General features: G+C 42.9%; 1 protein-coding gene across 1 annotated transcript in view; it reads left to right on the top strand.

The window, feature by feature from the left end:
* The window catches only part of LOC120041584 (cysteine-rich protein 2-like), a 16,313-nt gene extending 3,370 nt beyond the window's left edge, over positions 1 to 12,943 (top strand). The window contains exons 2-4 of the mRNA XM_038986453.1: positions 2,285 to 2,379; positions 2,855 to 2,909; positions 12,765 to 12,943. Coding sequence (XP_038842381.1) covers positions 2,285 to 2,379; positions 2,855 to 2,909; positions 12,765 to 12,817 — 203 coding nt within the window. The 3' untranslated portion in view covers positions 12,818 to 12,943. The remainder of the gene's footprint in view (positions 1 to 2,284; positions 2,380 to 2,854; positions 2,910 to 12,764) is intronic.
* The last annotated feature ends 6,393 nt before the right edge of the window (positions 12,944 to 19,336 follow it).

The following is a 19,336-nucleotide window of genomic DNA, read 5'->3' as shown; positions in this document are numbered from 1 at the left end:
TAGGTCTGTGTCAAGGTTGCACTTTGTCGGTTATAGCTTCACGGTCATCTATTTGTTGTTTTTGCTTCGTTGGTTATCTTCTAATAAAGAGAAGATGTATTTTTTACACGCTGCGCCTTGGTCCTCTCTCTCTCCCTTGGACGATCGTGACAAATATAAACCATGAACTCAGTAAATATCATTGGTGTTTAATATGAGGGTTTCAGCATGAAATATTCTTAATGTTTTTTTAAACACTTGTATTTATTTTACTGTCAAAATGTCTTTGTTGTAAATGTGTTGGAGCCAAACTGATGTCAGTTGTTAAATAAGTCAATAGAGTTAATCAAAATATTGGCGTTGCTGATTAGATGCTTTTTCATTAATTAGTCTGTTGGACAATATGGACACAGACACCATATAGAGGAATACATTTTATGAAAGTTATTCTAGTATAAATTCCCAAAGTTACTTTGGTAAATTACCGGTAGCTTAGCAACTCTCAGGTCACAGTGCAGAGCTCTCTCTGAATGGCAGACACCATTTGACCTCTAACCCCTGCTATCCTCTAACCCCATTGGTCCATGACAGACATGTGACCTCTAACCCTTGGTATCTTTCAACCCCACTGGTCCATGACCTGCAATCTCTATTGCACTCAACACTGCCCTTTCCCACCTGGACAAAAGGAACACCTATGTGAGAATGCAATTCATCGACTACAGCTCAGCGTTCAACACCGTAGTGCCCTCAACGCTCATCACTAAGCTAAGGACCCTGGGACTGAACACCTCCCTCTGCAACTGGATCCTGGACTTCCTGACGGGCCCCCCCCCCCAGGTGGTAAGGTTAGGTAACAACACATCCGCCATGCTGATCCTCACAACGGGGGCCCCTCAGGGGATCGTGCTCAGACCCCTCCTGTACTCCCTGTTCACTCACGACTGTCGAGCCAGGAACGACTCCAACGCCATCATCAAGTTTGCCGATGACACAACAGTGGTAGACCTGATCACAGTCAACGATGAGACAGCCTATAGGGAGGAGGTCAGAGACCTGGCCGTGTGGTGCCAGGACAACAACCTCTCCCTCAACGTGATAAAAACAAAGGAGATGACTGTGGACTACAGGAAAAGGAGGACAAAGAACGCCCCCATTCTCATCGACGGGGCTGTAGTGGAGCAGGTTGAGAGCTTCAAGTTCCTTGGTGTCCACGTCACTAACATCCTAACATGGTCCAAACACACCAAGACAGTCGTAAAGAGGGCATGACAAAGCCTTTTCCCCCTCAGGAGACTGAAAAGATTTGGCATGGGTCCTTAGAATCTCAAAAGCTTCTACAGCTGCACCATCGAGAGCATCACGACTGGTTGCATCATTGCCTGGTATGGCAACTGCTCAGCCTCCGACTTCAAGACACTACAGAGAGTAGTGCGTACGGCCCAGTACATCACCGGGGCCAAGCTTCCTGCCATCCAGGACCTCTATAACAGGCGGTGTCAGAGGAAGGCCCTACAAATTGTAAAAGACACCAGTCACCCTAGTCCTATACTGTTCTCTCTTCTACCGCACGGCAAGTGGTACCGGATCACCAAGTCTCGGACCAAAAGGCTCCTTATCAGCTTCTACCCCCAAACCATCAGACTCCTGAACATCTAATCTAATCAAATGACCACCAGACCCATCTTGTACACTGCTGCTACTCTCTGTTTATAATCTATACATAGTCACTTTAACTCTACCTACATATTACCTCAATTACCTGGATTAACCGGTGCCCCCTCACATTGACTCTGTAACGGAACCCCAATATAGTCTCGCTATTGTTATTTTACTGCTGCTGTTTAATTATTTATAACTTAATTAAAATATATATATGTTTACTGAACACATTTTTCTTAACTTTTTAAAGCAATGTTGGTTAAGAGCTTGTAAGTAAGCGTTTCACTGTGAGGTCTACACCTGTTGTATTCAGCATTTCACTGTGAGGTCTACACCTGTTGTATTCAGCATTTCACTGTGAGGTCTACACCTGTTGTATTCAGCATTTCACTGTGAGGTCCACACCTGTTGTATTCAGCATTTCACTGTAAGGTCCACACCTGTTGTATTCAGCATTTCACTGTGAGGTCCACACCTGTTGTATTCAGCATTTCACCTGTAAGGTCCACACCTGTTGTATTCAGCATTTCACTGTTGTATTCGGCGCATGTGACAAATACAATTTGAGTATCCTCTAACCAGATTGGTCCATGACAGACATTTGACCTCTAACCCTTGGTATCCTCTCTCCCCATTGGTCCAGGTGAGAAGAAGAGGTCATTGGGGCGGGACTACCACCCTCTGTGTCTGAAGTGTCAACAGTGTCAAAGACAGTTGACCCCGGGACAACATGCTGAGGTATGGAGAGAGAGGGAGGGAGGGAAGAGGAGGAGGGAGAGAAGGGGGAGGGAGGAACGGGAGCTGAGAGGGAGGGGATTGTAGCAGAGGGGGGAGGGGGGAGAGAGAGGGAGTCAGGGAGAGAAGGGGAGGGGAGAGAAGGAAGGGAAGGGAAGGGGGAGAGAGAGTGAGTCAGGGAGAGAAGGGGAGGGGAGAGAGGGAAGGGGGAGTGAGGGGGGAGAGAAAGATAGTATCAACAGTGTCAGAGACGGCTGACCCCAGGACAACATGCTGAGGTACGAAGACAGGGAGGGGGGGGGGGGGGTGGGGAAGGAGTGAGAGAGGGAGGTGGGGTGCAAAAGGAAGGTCTGTCTATCTGTCTATCTGTCTGTCTATCTGTCTATCTATCTATCTGTATGTCTGTCTGTCTGTCTATCTATATGTGTGTATCTATGTATCTCATGAACTAAGATGTTTTCTGTGCTTTGTGTTTCAGCATGATGAGAAACCCTACTGCACGAACTGTTACATGAAGACGTTTGGTCCCAGAGGTAGATACTGCTTGGTGATGAGTAACCCTACTACACTAACTGTTACATGTAGATGTATGGTACCAGAGGTAGATACTGCTTGGTGATGAGTAACCCTACTACACTAACTGTTACATGTAGATGTTTGGTACCAGAGGTAGATACTGCTTGGTGATGAGAAACCCTACTACACTAACTGTTACATGTAGATGTATGGTACCAGAGGTAGATACTGCTTGGTGATGAGTAACCCTACTACACTAACTGTTACATGTAGATGTTTGGTACCAGAGGTAGATACTGCTTGGTGATGAGTAACCCTACTACACTGTTACATGTAGATGTTTGGTACCAGAGGTAGATACTGCTTGGTGATGAGAAACCCTACTACACTAACTGTTACATGTAGATGTTTGGTACCAGAGGTAGATACTGCTTGGTGATGAGAAACCCTACTACACTAACTGTTACATGTAGATGTTTGGTACCAGAGGTAGATACTGCTTGGTGATGAGTAACCCTACTACACTAACTGTTACATGTAGATGTTTGGTACCAGAGGTAGATACTGCTTGGTGATGAGTAACCCTACTACACTAACTGTTACATGTAGATGTTTGGTACCAGAGGTAGATACTGCTTGGTCATGAGAAACCCTACTACACTAACTGTTACATGTAGATGTTTGGTACCAGAGGTAGATACTGCTTGGTGATGAGTAACCCTACTACACTAACTGTTACATGTAGATGTATGGTACCAGAGGTAGATACTGCTTGGTGATGAGTAACCCTACTACACTAACTGTTACATGTAGATGTTTGGTACCAGAGGTAGATACTGCTTGGTGATGAGAAACCCTACTACACTAACTGTTACATGTAGATGTATGGTACCAGAGGTAGATACTGCTTGGTGATGAGTAAACCCTACTACACTAACTGTTACATGTAGATGTTTGGTACCAGAGGTAGATACTGCTTGGTGATGAGTAACCCTACTACACTAACTGTTACATGTAGATGTTTGGTACCAGAGGTAGATACTGCTTGGTGATGAGTAACCCTACTACAACTGTTACATGTAGATGTTTGGTACCAGAGGTAGATACTGCTTGGTGATGAGTAACCCTACTACACTAACTGTTACATGTAGATGTTTGGTACCAGAGGTAGATACTGCTTGGTGATGAGTAACCCTACTACACTAACTGTTACATGTAGATGTTTGGTACCAGAGGTAGATACTGCTTGGTGATGAGTAACCCTACTACACTACTGTTACATGTAGATGTTTGGTACCAGAGGTAGATACTGCTTGGTGATGAGTAACCCTACTACACTAACTGTTACATGTAGATGTGTGGTACCAGAGGTAGATACTGCTTGGTGATGAGTAACCCTACTACACTAACTGTTACATGTAGATGTTTGGTACCAGAGGTAGATACTGCTTGGTGATGAGTAACCCTACTACACTAACTGTTACATGTAGATGTATGGTACCAGAGGTAGATACTGCTTGGTGATGAGTAACCCTACTACTACTGTTACATGTAGATGTTTGGTACCAGAGGTAGATACTGCTTGGTGATGAGAAACCCTACTACACTAACTGTTACATGTAGATGTATGGTACCAGAGGTAGATACTGCTTGGTGATGAGAAACCCTACTACACTAACTGTTACATGTAGATGTTTGGTACCAGAGGTAGATACTGCTTGGTGATGAGTAACCCTACTACACTAACTGTTACATGTAGATGTGTGGTACCAGAGGTAGATACTGCTTGGTGATGAGTAACCCTACTACACTAACTGTTACATGTAGATGTTGGTACCAGAGGTAGATACTGCTTGGTGATGAGAAACCCTACTACACTAACTGTTACATGTAGATGTTTGGTACCAGAGGTAGATACTGCTTGGTGATGAGAAACCCTACTACACTAACTGTTACATGTAGATGTTTGGTACCAGAGGTAGATACTGCTTGGTGATGAGATACCCTACTACACTAACTGTTACATGTAGATGTTTGGTACCAGAGGTAGATACTGCTTGGTGATGAGAAACCCTACTACACTAACTGTTACATGTAGATGTTAGGTACCAGAGGTAGATACTGCTTGGTGATGAGTAACCCTACTACACTAACTGTTACATGTAGATGTTTGGTACCAGAGGTAGATACTGCTTGGTGATGAGAAACCCTACTACACTAACTGTTACATGTAGATGTTTGGTACCAGAGGTAGATACTGCTTGGTGATGAGTAACCCTACTACACTACTGTTACATGTAGATGTTTGGTACCAGAGGTAGATACTGCTTGGTGATGAGTAACCCTACTACACTGTTACATGTAGATGTTGGGTACCAGAGGTAGATACTGCTTGGTGATGAGTAACCCTACTACACTAACTGTTACATGTAGATGTATGGTACCAGAGGTAGATACTGCTTGGTGATGAGTAACCCTACTACACTAACTGTTACATGTAGATGTATGGTACCAGAGGTAGATACTGCTTGGTGATGAGTAACCCTACTACACTAACTGTTACATGTAGATGTTTGGTACCAGAGGTAGATACTGCTTGGTGATGAGTAACCCTACTACACTGTTACATGTAGATGTTTGGTACCAGAGGTAGATACTGCTTGGTGATGAGAAACCCTACTACACTAACTGTTACATGTAGATGTATGGTACCAGAGGTAGATACTGCTTGGTGATGAGTAACCCTACTACACTAACTGTTACATGTAGATGTATGGTACCAGAGGTAGATACTGCTTGGTGATGAGTAACCCTACTACACTGTTACATGTAGATGTTTGGTACCAGAGGTAGATACTGCTTGGTGATGAGTAACCCTACTACACTAACTGTTACATGTAGATGTATGGTACCAGAGGTAGATACTGCTTGGTGATGAGTAACCCTACTACACTAACTGTTACATGTAGATGTTGGGTAACAGAGGTAGATACTGCTTGGTGATGAGTAACCCTACTACACTAACTGTTTCATGTAGATGTATGGTACCAGAGGTAGATACTGCTTGGTGATGAGTAACCCTACTACACTAACTGTTACATGTAGATGTATGGTACCAGAGGTAGATACTGCTTGGTGATGAGTAACCCTACTACACTAACTGTTACATGTAGATGTTGGGTAACAGAGGTAGATACTGCTTGGTGATGAGTAACCCTACTACACTAACTGTTTCATGTAGATGTTTGGTACCAGAGGTAGATACTGCTTGGTGATGAGTAACCCTACTACACTAACTGTTACATGTAGATGTATGGTACCAGAGGTAGATACTGCTTGGTGATGAGTAACCCTACTACACTAACTGTTTCATGTAGATGTATGGTACCAGAGGTAGATACTGCTTGGTGATGAGTAACCCTACTACACTGTTACATGTAGATGTTGGGTAACAGAGGTAGATACTGCTTGGTGATGAGTAACCCTACTACACTAACTGTTTCATGTAGATGTATGGTACCAGAGGTAGATACTGCTTGGTGATGAGTAACCCTACTACACTGTTACATGTAGATGTTGGGTACCAGAGGTAGATACTGCTTGGTGATGAGTAACCCTACTACACTAACTGTTACATGTAGATGTTAGGTACCAGAGGTAGATACTGCTTGGTGATGAGTAACCCTACTACACTAACTGTTACATGTAGATGTTTGGTACCAGAGGTAGATACTGCTTGGTGATGAGAAACCCTACTACACTGTTACATGTAGATGTTTGGTACCAGAGGTAGATACTGCTTGGTGATGAGTAACCCTACTACACTAACTGTTACATGTAGATGTTAGGTACCAGAGGTAGATACTGCTTGGTGATGAGTAACCCTACTACACTAACTGTTACATGTAGATGTTTGGTACCAGAGGTAGATACTGCTTGGTGATGAGTAACCCTACTACACTAACTGTTACATGTAGATGTTTGGTACCAGAGGTAGATACTGCTTGGTGATGAGTAACCCTACTACACTAACTGTTACATGTAGATGTTTGGTACCAGAGGTAGATACTGCTTGGTGATGAGTAACCCTACTACACTAACTGTTACATGTAGATGTTTGGTACCAGAGGTAGATACTGCTTGGTGATGAGTAACCCTACTACACTAACTGTTACATGTAGATGTTTGGTACCAGAGGTAGATACTGCTTGGTGATGAGTAACCCTACTACACTAACTGTTACATGTAGATGTTTGGTACCAGAGGTAGATACTGCTTGGTGATGAGTAACCCTACTACACTAACTGTTACATGTAGATGTTTGGTACCAGAGGTAGATACTGCTTGGTGATGAGTAACCCTACTACACTGTTACATGTAGATGTTTGGTACCAGAGGTAGATACTGCTTGGTGATGAGTAACCCTACTACACTAACTGTTACATGTAGATGTTGGGTACCAGAGGTAGATACTGCTTGGTGATGAGAAACCCTACTACACTAACTGTTACATGTAGATGTTGGGTACCAGAGGTAGATACTGCTTGGTGATGAGAAACCCTACTACACTGTTACATGTAGATGTTGGGTACCAGAGGTAGATACTGCTTGGTGATGAGAAACCCTACTACACTAACTGTTACATGTAGATGTTTGGTACCAGAGGTAGATACTGCTTGGTGATGAGAAACCCTACTACACTGTTACATGTAGATGTTGGGTACCAGAGGTAGATACTGCTTGATGATGAGTAACCCTACTACACTGTTACATGTAGATGTTGGGTACCAGAGGTAGATACTGCTTGGTGATGAGAAACCCTACTACACTGTTACATGTAGATGTTGGGTACCAGAGGTAGATACTGCTTGATGATGAGTAACCCTACTACACTAACTGTTACATGTAGATGTTTGGTACCAGAGGTAGATACTGCTTGGTGATGAGTAACCCTACTACACTAACTGTTACATGTAGATGTATGGTACCAGAGGTAGATACTGCTTGGTGATGAGTAACCCTACTACACTAACTGTTACATGTAGATGTATGGTACCAGAGGTAGATACTGCTTGGTGATGAGTAACCCTACTACACTAACTGTTACATGTAGATGTTGGGTACCAGAGGTAGATACTGCTTGGTGATGAGAAACCCTACTACACTGTTACATGTAGATGTTTGGTACCAGAGGTAGATACTGCTTGGTGATGAGTAACCCTACTACACTAACTGTTACATGTAGATGTATGGTACCAGAGGTAGATACTGCTTGGTGATGAGTAACCCTACTACACTAACTGTTACATGTAGATGTTGGGTACCAGAGGTAGATACTGCTTGGTGATGAGTAACCCTACTACACTGTTACATGTAGATGTTTGGTACCAGAGGTAGATACTGCTTGGTGATGAGAAACCCTACTACACTAACTGTTACATGTAGATGTTTGGTACCAGAGGTAGATACTGCTTGGTGATGAGAAACCCTACTACACTGTTACATGTAGATGTTTGGTACCAGAGGTAGATACTGCTTGGTGATGAGTAACCCTACTACACTAACTGTTACATGTAGATGTTTGGTACCAGAGGTAGATACTGCTTGGTGATGAGTAACCCTACTACACTGTTACATGTAGATGTATGGTACCAGAGGTAGATACTGCTTGGTGATGAGTAACCCTACTACACTAACTGTTACATGTAGATGTATGGTACCAGAGGTAGATACTGCTTGGTGATGAGAAACCCTACTACACTAACTGTTACATGTAGATGTTTGGTACCAGAGGTAGATACTGCTTGGTGATGAGAAACCCTACTACACTAACTGTTACATGTAGATGTTTGGTACCAGAGGTAGATACTGCTTGGTGATGAGAAACCCTACTACACTAACTGTTACATGTAGATGTTTGGTACCAGAGGTAGATACTGCTTGGTGATGAGAAACCCTACTACACTAACTGTTACATGTAGATGTTTGGTACCAGAGGTAGATACTGCTTGGTGATGAGAAACCCTACTACACTAACTGTTACATGTAGATGTTTGGTACCAGAGGTAGATACTGCTTGGTGATGAGTAACCCTACTACACTGTTACATGTAGATGTTGGGTACCAGAGGTAGATACTGCTTGGTGATGAGAAACCCTACTACACTAACTGTTACATGTAGATGTTTGGTACCAGAGGTAGATACTGCTTGGTGATGAGTAACCCTACTACACTAACTGTTACATGTAGATGTTTGGTACCAGAGGTAGATACTGCTTGGTGATGAGTAACCCTACTACACTAACTGTTACATGTAGATGTTTGGTACCAGAGGTAGATACTGCTTGGTGATGAGTAACCCTACTACACTAACTGTTACATGTAGATGTTTGGTACCAGAGGTAGATACTGCTTGGTGATGAGAAACCCTACTACACTGTTACATGTAGATGTTTGGTACCAGAGGTAGATACTGCTTGGTGATGAGTAACCCTACTACACTAACTGTTACATGTAGATGTTGGGTACCAGAGGTAGATACTGCTTGGTGATGAGTAACCCTACTACACTAACTGTTACATGTAGATGTTTGGTACCAGAGGTAGATACTGCTTGGTGATGAGTAACCCTACTACACTAACTGTTACATGTAGATGTATGGTACCAGAGGTAGATACTGCTTGGTGATGAGTAACCCTACTACACTGTTACATGTAGATGTTGGGTACCAGAGGTAGATACTGCTTGGTGATGAGTAACCCTACTACACTAACTGTTACATGTAGATGTTGGGTACCAGAGGTAGATACTGCTTGGTGATGAGTAACCCTACTACACTAACTGTTACATGTAGATGTTGGGTACCAGAGGTAGATACTGCTTGGTGATGAGTAACCCTACTACACTAACTGTTACATGTAGATGTTGGGTACCAGAGGTAGATACTGCTTGGTGATGAGTAACCCTACTACACTAACTGTTACATGTAGATGTTGGGTACCAGAGGTAGATACTGCTTGGTGATGAGAAACCCTACTACACTGTTACATGTAGATGTATGGTACCAGAGGTAGATACTGCTTGGTGATGAGTAACCCTACTACACTAACTGTTACATGTAGATGTTGGGTACCAGAGGTAGATACTGCTTGGTGATGAGTAACCCTACTACACTAACTGTTACATGTAGATGTTGGGTACCAGAGGTAGATACTGCTTGGTGATGAGAAACCCTACTACACTAACTGTTACATGTAGATGTTTGGTACCAGAGGTAGATACTGCTTGGTGATGAGTAACCCTACTACACTAACTGTTACATGTAGATGTATGGTCCCAGAGGTAGATACTGCTTGGTGATGAGTAACCCTACTACACTAACTGTTACATGTAGATGTTGGGTACCAGAGGTAGATACGGCTTGGTGATGAGTAACCCTACTACACTAACTGTTACATGTAGATGTTGGGTACCAGAGGTAGATACTGCTTGGTGATGAGTAACCCTACTACACTAACTGTTACATGTAGATGTTGGGTACCAGAGGTAGATACTGCTTGGTGATGAGTAACCCTACTACACTAACTGTTACATGGAGATGTTTGGTACCAGAGGTAGATACTGCTTGGTGATGAGTAACCCTACTACACTAACTGTTACATGTAGATGTTGGGTACCAGAGGTAGATACTGCTTGGTGATGAGTAACCCTACTACACTAACTGTTACATGTAGATGTTGGGTACCAGAGGTAGATACTGCTTGGTGATGAGAAACCCTACTACACTAACTGTTACATGTAGATGTTTGGTACCAGAGGTAGATACTGCTTGGTGATGAGTAACCCTACTACACTAACTGTTACATGTAGATGTTTGGTACCAGAGGTAGATACTGCTTGGTGATGAGTAACCCTACTACACTAACTGTTACATGTAGATGTTTGGTACCAGAGGTAGATACTGCTTGGTGATGAGTAACCCTACTACACTAACTGTTACATGTAGATGTTTGGTACCAGAGGTAGATACTGCTTGGTGATGAGTAACCCTACTACACTGTTACATGTAGATGTTTGGTACCAGAGGTAGATACTGCTTGGTGATGAGTAACCCTACTACACTAACTGTTACATGTAGATGTTTGGTACCAGAGGTAGATACTGCTTGGTGATGAGAAACCCTACTACACTGTTACATGTAGATGTATGGTACCAGAGGTAGATACTGCTTGGTGATGAGTAACCCTACTACACTGTTACATGTAGATGTCTGGTACCAGAGGTAGATACTGCTTGGTGATGAGTAACCCTACTACACTGTTACATGTAGATGTTTGGTACCAGAGGTAGATACTGCTTGGTGATGAGTAACCCTACTACACTAACTGTTACATGTAGATGTTTGGTACCAGAGGTAGATACTGCTTGGTGATGAGTAACCCTACTACACTAACTGTTACATGTAGATGTTGGGTACCAGAGGTAGATACTGCTTGGTGATGAGAAACCCTACTACACTAACTGTTACATGTAGATGTTGGGTACCAGAGGTAGATACTGCTTGGTGATGAGTAACCCTACTACACTAACTGTTACATGTAGATGTTGGGTACCAGAGGTAGATACTGCTTGGTGATGAGTAACCCTACTACACTGTTACATGTAGATGTTTGGTACCAGAGGTAGATACTGCTTGGTGATGAGTAACCCTACTACACTAACTGTTACATGTAGATGTTTGGTACCAGAGGTAGATACTGCTTGGTGATGAGAAACCCTACTACACTAACTGTTACATGTAGATGTTGGGTACCAGAGGTAGATACTGCTTGGTGATGAGTAACCCTACTACACTAACTGTTACATGTAGATGTTTGGTACCAGAGGTAGATACTGCTTGGTGATGAGTAACCCTACTACACTGTTACATGTAGATGTTGGGTACCAGAGGTAGATACTGCTTGGTGATGAGTAACCCTACTACACTGTTACATGTAGATGTTGGGTACCAGAGGTAGATACTGCTTGGTGATGAGACACCCTACTACACTAACTGTTACATGTAGATGTTTGGTACCAGAGGTAGATACTGCTTGGTGATGAGAAACCCTACTACACTGTTACATGTAGATGTTTGGTACCAGAGGTAGATACTGCTTGGTGATGAGAAACCCTACTACACTAACTGTTACATGTAGATGTATGGTACCAGAGGTAGATACTGCTTGGTGATGAGTAACCCTACTACACTAACTGTTACATGTAGATGTTTGGTACCAGAGGTAGATACTGCTTGGTGATGAGTAACCCTACTACACTAACTGTTACATGTAGATGTTTGGTACCAGAGGTAGATACTGCTTGGTGATGAGAAACCCTACTACACTGTTACATGTAGATGTTGGGTACCAGAGGTAGATACTGCTTGGTGATGAGTAACCCTACTACACTAACTGTTACATGTAGATGTATGGTACCAGAGGTAGATACTGCTTGGTGATGAGTAACCCTACTACACTGTTACATGAAGATGTTGGGTACCAGAGGTAGATACTGCTTGGTGATGAGAAACCCTACTACACTGTTACATGTAGATGTTGGGTACCAGAGGTAGATACTGCTTGGTGATGAGTAACCCTACTACACTAACTGTTACATGTAGATGTATGGTACCAGAGGTAGATACTGCTTGGTGATGAGAAACCCTACTACACTAACTGTTACATGTAGATGTTTGGTACCAGAGGTAGATACTGCTTGGTGATGAGAAACCCTACTACACTAACTGTTACATGTAGTACACTAAATAGGGAATAGTGTGTGTCTTAGGATGGTATGTACAGAAAATGTCTCTCTCTCTCTCTCTCTCTCAGCAGGTAACAGGAGACTGATGTCAAACTGTCACAGCTCAGCCTCCTCTTCCTAGGAACCAATCTAACGAACCAAAAACCAACCAAAATACAACCTAATGAGAACTAACAGGCTATCAACAAGGATCTATATTCAACAAAACTGACATTCAGCCATCAAGCCAACGACCATCCAACTAGACCCAACATTCAGCCAACCAACATTTGACCAATCGAGAAATACTCTGAAAGTCCCCCTCTTTCAGTCAATCATAAAACAACTACCTGGACCACAACGTTGTGTTCAATGGAGACAACGGTTGTTCTTCAATAAAACAGAAGCTTCTACAGTCGTCTGGTTGAAGTGTGTTAAATACAGAGTCCCTTTAGGCACCAACACACATCCTACACTACACATGTACTGGAGTACACAGACACACATCCTACACTACACATGTACTGGAGTACACAGACACACATCCTACACTACACATGTACTGGAGTACACAGACACATATCCTACACTACACATGTACTGGAGTACACAGACACATATCCTACACTACACATGTACTGGAGTACACAGACACACATCCTACACTACACATGTACTGGAGTACACAGACACACATCCTACACTACACATGTACTGGAGTACACAGACACACATCCTACACTACACATGTACTGGAGTACACAGACACACATCCTACACTACACATGTACTGGAGTACACAGACACACATCCTACACTACACATGTACTGGAGTACACAGACACACATCCTACACTACACATGTACTGGAGTACACAGACACACATCCTACACTACACATGTACTGGAGTGGACACACATCCTACACTACACATGTACTGGAGTACACAGACACACATCCTACACTACACATGTACTGGAGTGGACACACATCCTACACTACACATGTACTGGAGTACACAGACACACATCCTACACTACACATGTACTGGAGTACACAGACACACATCCTACACTACACATGTACTGTAGTACACAGACACACATCCTACACTACACATGTACTGGAGTACACAGACACACATCCTACACTACACATGTACTGGAGTACACAGACACACATCCTACACTACACATGTACTGGAGTACACAGACACACATCCTACACTACACATGTACTGGAGTACACAGACACATATCCTACACTACACATGTACTGGAGTACACAGACACATATCCTACACTACACATGTACTGGAGTACACAGACACACATCCTACACTACACATGTACTGGAGTACACAGACACACATCCTACACTACACATGTACTGGAGTACACAGACACACATCCTACACTACACATGTACTGGAGTACACAGACACACATCCTACACTACACATGTACTGGAGTACACAGACACACATCCTACACTACACATGTACTGGAGTACACAGACACACATCCTACACTACACATGTACTGGAGTGGACACACATCCTACACTACACATGTACTGGAGTACACAGACACACATCCTACACTACACATGTACTGGAGTGGACACACATCCTACACTACACATGTACTGGAGTACACAGACACACATCCTACACTACACATGTACTGGAGTACACAGACACACATCCTACACTACACATGTACTGTAGTACACAGACACACATCCTACACTACACATGTACTGGAGTACACAGACACACATCCTACACTACACATGTACTGGAGTACACAGACACACATCCTACACTACACATGTACTGGAGTACACAGACACACATCCTACACTACACATGTACTGTAGTACACAGACACACATCCTACACTACACATGTACTGGAGTACACAGACACACATCCTACACTACACATGTACTGGAGTACACAGACACACATCCTACACTACACATGTACTGGAGTACACAGACACACATCCTACACTACACATGTACTGGAGTACACAGACACACATCCTACACTACACATGTACTGGAGTACACAGACACACATCCTACACTACACATGTACTGGAGTACACAGACACACATCCTACACTACACCTGTACTGGAGTACACAGACACATATCCTACGCTACACATGTACTGGAGTGGACACACATCCTACACTACACATGTACTGGAGTACACAGACACACATCCTACACTACACTTGTACTGGAGTACACAGACACACATCCTACACTACACATGTACTGGAGTACACAGACACACATCCTACACTACACGTGGACAGACACACATCCTACACTACACATGTACTGGAGTACACAGACACACATCCTACACTACACATGTACTGGAGTGGACACTACCTAGTCAGATCATGTTTTAAGAGTTCTGAACACACGGACTTTGCTATGAGGGTCAGACTGATCTCAGTTAATTCATACTGTATGTTGTAGTCTGTCCAAGAGGGGAATCACACAGACTGATCTCAGTTAATTCATACTGTATGTTGTAGTCTGTCCAAGAGGGGAATCACACAGACTGATCTCAGTTAATTCATACTGTATGTTGTAGTCTGTCCAAGAGGGGAATCACACAGACTGATCTCAGTTAATTCATACTGTATGTTGTAGTCTGTCCAAGAGGGGAATCACACAGACTGATCTCAGTTAATTCATACTGTATATTGTAGTCTGTCCAAGAGGGGAATCACACAGACTGATCTCAGTTAATTCATACTGTATATTGTAGTCTGTCCAAGAGGGGAATCACACAGACTGATCTCAGTTAATTCATACTGTATATTGTAGTCTGTCCAAGAGGGGAATCACACAGACTGATCTCAGTTAATTCATACTGTATGTTGTAGTCTGTCCAAGAGGGGAATCACACAGACTGATCTCAGTTAATTCATACTGTATGTTGTAGTCTGTCTAATAATTAAATCACACAAGACTGACAGCCTGTAATTTTATTCAAAGCATTCAGTTGATTACATGGCAGTTTAGAGAGAAACATCATAACAATAATCTACATCATAATCAATAATCAATGTCATAACATTTATAATCAATAACATCATTATCTATATACTACTAACAACATCATAACAATAATCTATATCATAATCAATATGATAACATTTATAATCAATAACATCATGAGAGGTAAACAACAACAACAAACCCCTTTATTATAATTTTTTTCAAAATACAAAGAACGAACAGATGATTATAATAATACATGGATTAATAATGGGAACACTTCAAGATAAAGAATCTAAGAGACACTAAATAAGATAAAGAATCTAAGAGACACTAAATAAGATAAAGAATCTAAGAGACACTAAATAAGATAAAGAATCTAAGAGACACTAAATAAGATAAAGATTCTAAGAGACACTAAATAAGATAAAGAATCTAAGAGACACTAAATAAGATAAAGAATCTAAGAGACACTAAATAAGATAAAGAATCTAAGAGACACTAAATAAGATAAAGAATCTAAGAGACACTAAATAAGATAAAGATTCTAAGAGACACTAAATAAGATAAAGATTCTAAGAGACACTAAATAAGATAAAGATTCTAAGAGATACTAAATAAGATAAAGACAAAGACTAAAGACAGTAAGACAAAAGCAAAAAGCAATACATTCTGGAACACAAGTCAGATGTAATGAGCTACTCTCTTCAAATAATTAAAACCCCATGTTACCAAACTCCCTGTTACCCAAAACCCCATGTTACCAAAACCCCATGTTACCCAAAACCCCATGTTACCAAACCCCATGTTACCCAAAACCCCATGTTACCCAAAACCCCATGTTACCAAAACCCCATGTTACCAAAACTCCATGTTACCAAAACCCCATGTTACCAAACTCCCTGTTACCAAAACCCCACGTTACCAAAACCCCATGTTACCCAAAACCCCATGTTACCCAGAACCCCATGTTACCCAGAACCCCATGTTACCAAAACCCCATGTTACCCAAAACCCCATGTTACCCAAAACCCCATGTTACCAAAACCCCATGTTACCCAAAACCCCATGTTACCCAAAACCCCATGTTACCCAGAACCCCATGTTACCCAAAACCCCACGTTACCCAAAACCCCATGTTACCCTGGTGGTAAAAAACTTAACTAAAAGGAATAATGGTGGTTGCAGTCACTCCTTTTAGATTCCTTCCAAGGTTCTAGAAAGATAAACTAATTCTGAACTTGTTATTAAAATTAGAACCACTTCAGGTTTGTCACCACATTTTAAACACCAGTCCACTGCTGACCATCGATTTAAAACACAAAACTGACCTAAGATCAGCATGTAGGGTCAGCTTCATTCTACTCCTACTCCGTCCCCTGGGCTGCTCTCTCCTCTCCCGGTCCAGCTTCAGCTCTGGAGCTCAGAGAGACCATCTCCATGGCATTGACATAAAGATCCATGCTGCTCACTCTGTTCACTCTCTTCTGCCTCCTGGTGGGCTAGGGAGACACAGCACCAACAGTCAGACATTTACTCTGTAGTATCTCCATTCTCTCTCTCTCCCTCTCCCTCTCACCCTCTCCCTCTAGTTTAAATGACTTGTAACGTCTGAGTAAATGTCTTTACCTTGTAGTACAGGTAGGAGGTGGTGATGGCTGTCAGTAGGAGCAGCAGCACTACAACGTGTCTGATGATGAAGGCTGGCAGAGGAGAGGCTGCCAACAGAAACACCTTTGATGAGGGGACTGATCATCATCACATAGATCTGTGGGAAATCTGTCAATGACAAAGTTATAAGTCTGGTTCATGTTCAGTTACCTGTGACGGTGAGGGAGAGGAGCTCACTCTCAGAGGAGAAGTTATGAGAGAAAACATAATTGTCATAAACACAGCTGTAGTTCCCTTGGTGGGAGTCATCTGCAGCAGGGAAGAGGAAGGCAGCAGAGTGATTGACAGCTGGCTGGGTCTGGGTTCTGTTGGAGCCGGTGAACGTGAGGAGGAAGGAGCCTCCTGGGTACTGTGGCTGAGTGGAGCAGGTGATGGTGAAGCTGTAGCCCCTGAACACCTCGGGCCCCTGGTGGCCCCTGGAGACCCCTCCCATTGAGTCAGTCAGGGAGATATCAGGCTGGACCAGGTGATCTGTAACAATAAAAGAGAAGAAGAAAAACCTCTTCAACTAGTTTCCTATAGATATGACAATAACATCAGCATGTAACAGTGCCAGCCACCCTCCCTCACAGGGCAACATGAGTAGTGGGCCTACAGTCACTGAGACAACATATGTTGATATCAGGCTTAAGCAGGACATCTGGAACAAGAGGAGAGAAAAAGAAAACGTAGCTCCTCAACTACTTTCCTCATTTAGATATGACAATAACATGACATGTGACAGTGGTAGTGAGTAGAGACATTCACTGAGATAACACTCAAATACAAAAGCATTCTGGGATATTTAAGTTGTATTTGATTCCTACTTGACTGAGTGATCTATTTTGCAAAGCAGTCTTACAAGCTAAACAGTCATCATGAGAGGTGCAGAGGAAGTTGTATGAATGAAGGAAATCAGTTGAATATAATTATAATATGTTGATATTTCCTGAGCAGATCACTGTGAGTCCAGGAAGGAGATATAATACATGGACAAAAGTATGTGGAACTCAGCAGTGAGTTTTACAACAGAGGATTATTTTTACGCTCTACGTAGTTCAACACTCAGCGGTCCGTTCTGTCAGCTTGTGTTGTCTACCACTTCACGGCTGAGCCGTTGTTGCTCCTAGACGTGCCACGTTAAGTCACTGAGATCTTCAGTAAGTCCATTCTACTGCCAATGTTTGTCTATGGAGATTGCATGGTTGTGTGCTTGATTTTATATACCCGTCAGCAACAGGTGTGGCTGAAATAGCCGAATCCACTGATGTCCACATACTTTTTGGCCATATAGTGTATCTTGTTATTACCTGAGCAGATCACTGTGAGTCCAGGAGAGACTAGCTTATAGCTTCTTCTGGAACACTCCCTCAGTGAAGACTCAGACCCAGAACAGGAAACTCTAAACCCTCTAGTGGTGTTTCCAGTTAGTACTGAAACAGTGGAGCCACAACCCATCTGTCTACACACTACTGGAGCTACATTCTCCTGGTTCCTGTCACCAGCTCCCACAATCCTCCACTCTCCCTGGTAGTACGACTCCACTCCACCAGCACAGCGACTGCCTCCTCCCACCAGCCTCACATCATCAGGCTCTGAGAAAAGAAAAGAGAGCGACAGTAATCTTACTATTTTCTCACTAAAACACACCTATATTGTCTCTCATATTCTTCACTCCAGGTGAGAAACAATGTTGATTGAGTGACAAACTGTTTCTTACCTGAGCAGGTGAGTCCAACAGCATTACCAGGTAGGCAGGTGTTGTGTTTTCTGTCTGAGGTGTCACAGTCCAGGAGAAGGGACTCTTTGCCTTTACACTGGAAGTCTTTATCCCAGGTCTGACCCTCACCTCCTCCATAGAGCCCCCCCTGTAGAGCTGCAGGAGCCCCACAGCCAAGCTCCCCACAGACTACCTCTGCATCCTGCCGGTCAAAGTCAGCTTCACACACTGAGGCCCAGGACTGATTGGACTTCACCTCCACT

Source organism: Salvelinus namaycush, unplaced genomic scaffold (assembly GCF_016432855.1).
Source record: "Salvelinus namaycush isolate Seneca unplaced genomic scaffold, SaNama_1.0 Scaffold483, whole genome shotgun sequence".
Classification (NCBI taxonomy): Eukaryota; Metazoa; Chordata; class Actinopteri; order Salmoniformes; family Salmonidae; genus Salvelinus; species Salvelinus namaycush.
Note: the sequence above shows the minus strand (reverse complement) of the source record. Positions and strands in the feature narration are given on the sequence as shown.